Source organism: Arachis hypogaea, chromosome 3 (assembly GCF_003086295.3).
Source record: "Arachis hypogaea cultivar Tifrunner chromosome 3, arahy.Tifrunner.gnm2.J5K5, whole genome shotgun sequence".
Taxonomy (NCBI): domain Eukaryota; kingdom Viridiplantae; phylum Streptophyta; class Magnoliopsida; order Fabales; family Fabaceae; genus Arachis; species Arachis hypogaea.
This window is the reverse complement of record NC_092038.1, coordinates 126,412,843-126,420,351: the sequence shown is the minus strand read 5'-3', so window position 1 is coordinate 126,420,351 and position 7,509 is coordinate 126,412,843. Positions and strand designations below refer to the sequence as shown.

Genomic DNA, 7,509 nt, shown 5'->3' with positions numbered 1-7,509 from the left:
GACTACAAATTAGTTTTATTTTAATTAGCCAATATTATTTACATTGTTGTTCTACCTTATTGTGTATTAACTTTTTATTTCAAATAAAAAAAACAGATATGTTTAAGACTAAAATTAAATATTTATAAAGTCTCAATCATTAGGCAAACCAAATACACATATTAACTAATAACTAATAGAGGACTTATGTGTCTCAATCAAATAATTTATACATTTGGATTTATGTTTTTTATTTTTAGTATTTCTTTTTTTAATTTTGTAAAAAAACAAAAATAATAAATTTTATTTTTTATTTTCCTTTATTATTTATTTCTTCTATAAAATTTTAGAAGCTGAACATTAAAAAAAAAGGCATAAAATGAAATGGGCCCCTCTTTTATATCGCGGACATGAAACTTTTTCTTTTGGATTTTGTATAAGATACACTCCGTAGAAGTCATATCTATAAATTTGTTAGCCCAATAAGGCTACTCTTTAGATCAGCACATAAATCAAGAATCTGATTTGGATTCAGGTCTGCAATATTTGTGAAAAGCTTTTGACCAAAAGTATTGTTGACCCAAAACATACTCGTCACAAATAAGCGTTTTTATCGTAGTCATTCGTTTTTGATCCAAAAACTATTTTACAGTAAGCCATATTTCTTCCCAATGTAGATCCGTTTCCCTGTATTCTGTACAGTTGGGCTTTTCCCGGCCCGTCATGGATACAGAGCAAAACAAAAAATTAGGGTTTACAACTTATAAAAGTACTAACTTTAGTAACTTCTCTGATTAATCCCAAATCACACTTTTTATTTTTGGTTATTATCTATTTATCCATTCTATTATATGATTCAAATATATCTCAGTAAAATATTTCATTTATTTTAGAATTAATAAAATAAAAAAAATATTTGAAAATTTAATTACGAATATATCGTTATTGAATTACTGTTGTTCTATTTTAATAATGTACATGAACCAAAATCAAAGATCCTCTCAATCAAGAAGTGTAAGAACAAGCAAATTGCATCGTTAAACCAATACTTAGACATAATTAAAAATTGTTAAAAAAGAGGTCTCTTAATCCCGCGAGTATTCTAGACTGCGATGAAAATACGAAATATCAAATACGAGTTAAAAAATAATAATAAAATGAAAAAGAATTGGTTAGGGAGGTGCATTGATAGGAGCGTTATGGGTGTTATTTGCCGACTAAGAATCGCGGCAAGGGGAAGGACCCAGTCTGAGTCTTGTTGAATGAATGAATCTTCTTCCTTCATCACGTTCTCATTCAATTCCGCACCTTCTGCTTCCTCGTCTCCACCGCCGCCGCCACCCACATTCGTTTCCGGATCATCTTTTCTAGCATGTTGTCCTGCCTCTCCTCCTCAGGTTCAGCTTCCCTCCTAGCTTATTCATTCTCATATATCTTCCTCTTTTAATTTTCACTTACACTTCTCCGGAGTAACCGCTTCTTAGCTGAAATGGTCGGGACATACCTGATCTCATAATTTATTGCGAAATTACATGCAACTCATTCATGGTGGTGTTGCTACAAAATGAATTGCAATAGACATAGCAACTTTTACTTTCTAAAGTAACTCTGTATCAGTAACTACTTCACCATATACCGTTTAGTCCAATGGAGAACCTTTAATTACTACTGTTTGAAATTTGAAGAGCGTATTCTTGTATAAATTCCACGGATGGTTTAGACACTGATGCAATCTATGATAGGAGGACACTCCAACGTCATTTGGTCCATATAGTGCTATAGCCAATCTCACATACTGGACAAGGCTTAGTAGTTCTTGAAATTATTCGGTGCTGCATTATGTAGGGCTGCTTCATTTGAAATTAGTTATCTTTTACTACTGGAAAATATCAGAAAAATTAGCAGTGAAACTTAAACCGCTCCAAAACTGAGTAGTAGAGATCAATTTAATCTTTTGTATTAGGTGAGTCAACCACTTGACGCCTTTGAAGGAATTGACATTTAGTATTTTTGTGACAAAAAAAAAATTCTTGTTTACATGTGTACCTTTTATAGTTGCAACAATTGGAAAGAAACCATTGTAGGTAATAAGTTAGGAGAAATGTTTTATCGACTGGATTCGTAACACAACAGTTTGGAATATGGTCACTTTTGTTTTATAATGTCAGTTTCGGGTTTGCAGGTTTTTGATGCTTGCAAATATAAGGAGAGTTGCCCAGTCTATTCTTCGTGTTCATAGAAACAGGTATCAGGGAGTGAGTAGAAATGGGGCTTTTGTCTCAGCAGGACCTAATATCAATCGATGCAGGGTGTATATGCAAAATAAGTTTCCCAGTGAAGCATGTACTTCATGCTTATGGCATGGAACTAGGGGGAACTTTCACAAAGGGTGTTCTTTCAGCAACTTTGCTGTAACCTCAACAAGTAATGCAGCAGCATATAATTCTCAAATAGCTTGGGAAGCTTGGAAATTTTTGTATAAAAAGTATTATTCCAATGGCCATAACACATTAACCTCAATACATATGATTGCTCAGGCAGTGAGCCTCACTTTTGCTCGTTACTATTTGTTGGTCCCTAGTATCTTTGTACTAACTTGGGGAGAACTAGCATTGGCTCGCCAAAGAAATTCGTCACATGCAAAACGTTACCCGTCACAGAATGCTTTGTATATGCATGCACAAGATGGGTACAACTACGTGTTAGTTTTTGCAGCCGCTATAGTAGAAGGCCTCATTTTGTTAGTGAGAGCTATCTATCTAGCAATGTTATTCTCTCCAAGTATACTGATGGCACCAGTTGCAGATTATTTTGGACCAGAGTTTAGGAAAGTGTGGCTCCGGGTAGTTCATCGTACATTAGAAAAAGCAGGCCCGGCATTCATAAAATGGGGTCAATGGGCTGCTACACGACCTGATCTCTTTCCTCGGGATTTATGTATGAAACTTTCTGAACTTCATACTAAAGCTCCCGAACATAGTTTTTACTACACAAAGAAAACTATAGAGAGAGCTTTTGGGCGAAAGATATCTGAAATTTTTGAAAACTTTGAAGAAGTTCCTGTAGCATCTGGTAGTATTGCTCAAGTGCATCGTGCTCTTTTAAGATCTACTTACCCTGGTCAGAAAGCAAAGAGCCAGGTGGTTGCAGTGAAGGTTAGACATCCTGGTGTGGGAGAATCTATTAGAAGAGATTTTGCAATTATCAATTTGATGGCAAAATCTTCAAGGTTTATTCCTGCTCTCAATTGGTTAAGATTGGATGAAAGTGTTCAACAGTTTGCAGTTTTCATGTTGTCTCAAGTTGACCTTGCAAGGGAAGCTGCTCATTTGAGCCGTTTTATCTACAACTTCCGTAAATGGAAGGATGTCTCTTTTCCTAAGCCTGTCTATCCACTTGTGCATCCTGCAGTCTTGGTGGAAACCTATGAAAATGGGGAAAGTGTGTCATATTATGTTGATGAACTTCAAGGACATGAGAGGATTAAAAGTGCTCTTGCTCATATTGGGACTCATGCACTTTTGAAGATGTTACTGGTAAGAAATGACATCTTTCATTTGCAATTTTTATCCAACAACTTTTCATGCAATATAATTTGTGAACAATCAAGTTTTTCTTAATTCTATTAAATATGTATCTCTCAATTGACATGTAGAGAAAAAACTTTCATGGTTCTTTATAGGTGTTCTCTATTAAATATGCTAAGAGATTAGGCCTTATAATTTCTCTTCTTCTTAATGTAATTCCTTCTTTTGTAACCGAAAAAAGATATTAGCTTGTCTTGTTAGGAATATTGATAGAGGATTCATAAGAAAAGGTTTGGTTTTAAAATGTTGTAATAACAGCAAAAAGGATTTTTTTTTTTTTTGGGGAGGGGGGGGGGGGGAGTTGTATAATTTCAAATAGCTTTTATGGAAAATTTTAGCATTAAATTGTTGCTTATCTTTATGGTATCTTCTGCTTGTATTTTCATGAAAATTTATAATCTTAGTTCTCATTAACTGTTATTAACTCGTACTATATAGATTTTCAATTTACTTTGGATGAAACATTAAACCGGGAACAGGTTATTTACTCTCTAGTTTGTATGCTTATGTTATGCTGCTTGTATTTCATGATAAACCTGGACCTTTCATTTTCTATAGCCTCTTTATGGTTTTTAGCTAATGGCAATTCTCTTTTATTTCAACAAATTTTCTTATTTGATCCACAAACAAATTTACTTTCTGACTTTCCTTGTTTGATCTATAATAATCATATTACATCCTATTTCCTATGTTCAGTATGAACTAGAAGTTGGATCCTTTGATATTTTAGACTTGAACATGATAAAGTTTAGCTTCCAATATATTGTGGTATATTCTTTCAGGTGGATAACTTCATTCATGCAGACATGCATCCCGGAAATATCCTTGTTCGACTCTCTCAAAGCAAGCGCCGGAATCGGCTCTTCAAATCAAAGCCTCATGTGGTTTTCCTTGATGTAGGCATGACTGCTGAACTCTCTGGTAGTGACCGGGTAAATCTATTGGAATTTTTCAAAGCTGTTGCCTGCCGAGATGGTCGGACAGCTGCAGAGTGCACACTCAGATTATCACAAAGACAGAACTGCCCAAATCCAAAGGCTTTCATTGAGGTAATTTGTTCAAGATACAACTGTTTGAATATGGATTATTACATTGTTGTACAGGTGAGCATAGTAATGAGGTCCTGCTTGTTGTGTGTGGGGTTCAATGGATTGCAGATATATGTTCTTTTTTCATTTACTTAACCCCGTGATATGATTCTGAGTCTGTGCATACATTGGATTCTTCTGTTTTCCTAATAGGAAGTGGAAGAGGCATTTACCTTTTGGGGCACTCCGGAAGGTGACCTGGTTCATCCTGCAGAATGCATAGAGCAATTGCTGGAGAAAGTCAGGCGTCATAGAGTTAATGTAGATGGCAATGTTTGTACTGTCATGGTGACAACCCTGGTTCTCGAGGTAACTTTTTTTTTGGGGTCATCATTTTACCAAGCTCACTACACTAGTATGCGACAATACCACTATCATGTGAGTTGGAAAGTAATGGAAAGCAATATGCCCTTTATAAGTTCTCATAGCTGATTATACTCTCCTCCCTGTTGTCGTCTTATTAATGGAGAAATGATACTTGTATTCATTTTTTCTTGGACGCCAGAATTACTTCCCTCCACCGTTGGATGCAGTGTGGGATTTACAATGTTATAATTTCACACTCCGTCTAACGCAGAGAAAAAATGAATACAAAGCACAAATCCTGCTATCAAAATTGTTTGTGTAACTTGTGCATAATGTAATTTGCGTAGGGTTGGCAGCGTAAGCTTGATCCTGGGTATGATGTGATGCAGACGCTGCAGACATTGCTGCTCAGAGCTGATTGGGCAAAGTCTCTTTCTTACACAATTGATGGGCTTATGGCCCCCTAAATAGTGAGGACCCCTTTGTTTCTTGAGGCTCTCCAGAAGCAATTTTGACGAACATGAAACTAAAGCATGAGCTCAAAGCCTAAAACTAAAGGCGCTATTACATTTTCTTTGTTTCTTTGTCAATTTTTCCTAAAGAATTATACATGTATTTATCTCTTGATTATTTTCCAGCGGTTAATGCTGCGTGCATGAGCATTATAGTCTACGGTAAAAAGTGTAATAAAGCCGTCTATATTTGAGCTTCATACTCTGTCGTGCATGCACAGAATACAGATTAGAGTTTTTATTCTTTAAAAAATACCGAAGTACACTTTATTGTCGGAAGTAGATTTTGCCATTTTCTAATTCGATAATGCCACTCTCTTATTATATGCTATTTTCAAATTATCAACTTTTATGGGTCATTTTTCATTACCAAGAAAAATAAAATAACGAGGATGAGGATAACTTACGTAAATAAGAAGTGATATTATCAACTATTTTTACTTGGGGAGTTCTATGGTGTGGATGGTATTAAATATCCACACCTGTGGATTTTATGTGGAAACCTTCTTGATTAAACACGTTTCTATTGCCCATGTTTACAAGAGAAGCTGATGGGACATCATGTCAGGGAGCAGCAGATATTTTGCAGATGTACTGCCTCTGAAAATTAATAAGTATGATTAGGTGCTAATTATTTTTAAAAAGTTGAGACTATTGGACAGGTTCTATTTTTTTTGTGTATGTGATCATGACTGGATTTTGGGCTTGGGTCACATTTTTTGTACTGTGCAAAAAGAAATTTTGTTGTGGATAAAAAGAAGTAAAATGTAACGTTAAAAAGGAATTGAAACCCATTAAGAAGTAAAATGTTTATGCCTAGTCTATTTTCTTTATATACAAGCTAGAAATATACACACAATCGGTATTATAATATTTAAAATAATAAAATATAATTTCATACACATAGTATATAATATTTAAAATAATAAAAAAATATTTATAAAGATTTTTTTATTTTTAACATGATTAAATATTATTTTTTTATATATGTTTTTAAATAATTATTTTACTTAGTTATCAAATCTACTTATTATAATTTTTATAGTATAAATAAATTTTTTAACCAAAATAATTACATTATATTAATACATAAATAATATATTTTTTTATCTTAAACAATTTTTAAAAAATCACTAATAATTTAAATTGTATTTAATTAGAAAACTAAGTTTTAATTTAATTATTAATTAATTAACTAATATAACATAATTAATTATCACTAATTTTTTAGTGTATTTATTTATTTTTCATACTAAATCAAATTTAACAATATAATTATTATTATGTGTTAAGTTTAACAAAATATTTTTTAACATAAAATACAAAAAAATTATTTATATTTTATTTTGAGACAAATATAATATAATAAGTGGTATATATGTATATAAGTATTACTTTTTTTAAAAAAAATTTGTGAGGACAAATGCCCCTTCTATATTAATCGTGGGTCCGTCTCTGACTGTGAAGGAAGATGAGAGTTGTGAATAGGTAAGCGGCGATGGACTCAGCAACAACATGACAGGAGTTATATGGTTTTTTTGTGAAGAAGTCGAGAAGAAGAAGATTTTAGGTGACGATGATTGAGTTTATCTTGCATGGCTATAGAGTATAGACTGAAGTTATGAATCATGTGTGATGTGAGGCAAATCTTAATTCCTAAAAAGTGTTTATATGTATATATTCGGGGTGGGTACACTCTAAACCCGACCATACCCTGTCTTGAGCAAAATCTGTCCCGACTCGGGTCAAGTTATTACCCTTTTCATCCAGGTATGGACGGGTCGGGTACCTGCATATTCGAAAACTCCAGCCAAGTTTAACCACGTATTGATATTCTATTTATTAAGGGTTTATCACTAGCCAATGGATTGCTATATACACAAGGCGAGATTCTAACTCCCAATAGTTGTTTAAGCGGACGAGTGAGATGATCACTTAACAAACTCAAATTGATTAAGACAAATACTAATTATTTTTAATATTTTAATATTAAAATTTTAAAAGTTTGATTTTAATTATAACTTTATAAAATATTTA

At 33.3% G+C, this 7,509-nt stretch overlaps 1 protein-coding gene across 1 annotated transcript; it reads left to right on the top strand.

Annotated features, from left to right (window-relative positions):
• Window positions 1-1,001: 1,001 nt before the first annotated feature.
• LOC112791372 (uncharacterized) lies at window positions 1,002-5,751 on the top strand. The gene is made up of 5 exons (XM_025834179.3): window positions 1,002-1,376; window positions 2,162-3,515; window positions 4,349-4,615; window positions 4,808-4,963; window positions 5,308-5,751. The coding sequence occupies exons 2-5, from the start codon at window positions 2,169-2,171 to the stop codon at window positions 5,425-5,427; spliced, it is 1,890 nt and encodes a 629-aa protein (XP_025689964.1). The 5' UTR covers window positions 1,002-1,376; window positions 2,162-2,168; the 3' UTR covers window positions 5,428-5,751.
• Window positions 5,752-7,509: the final 1,758 nt, after the last annotated feature.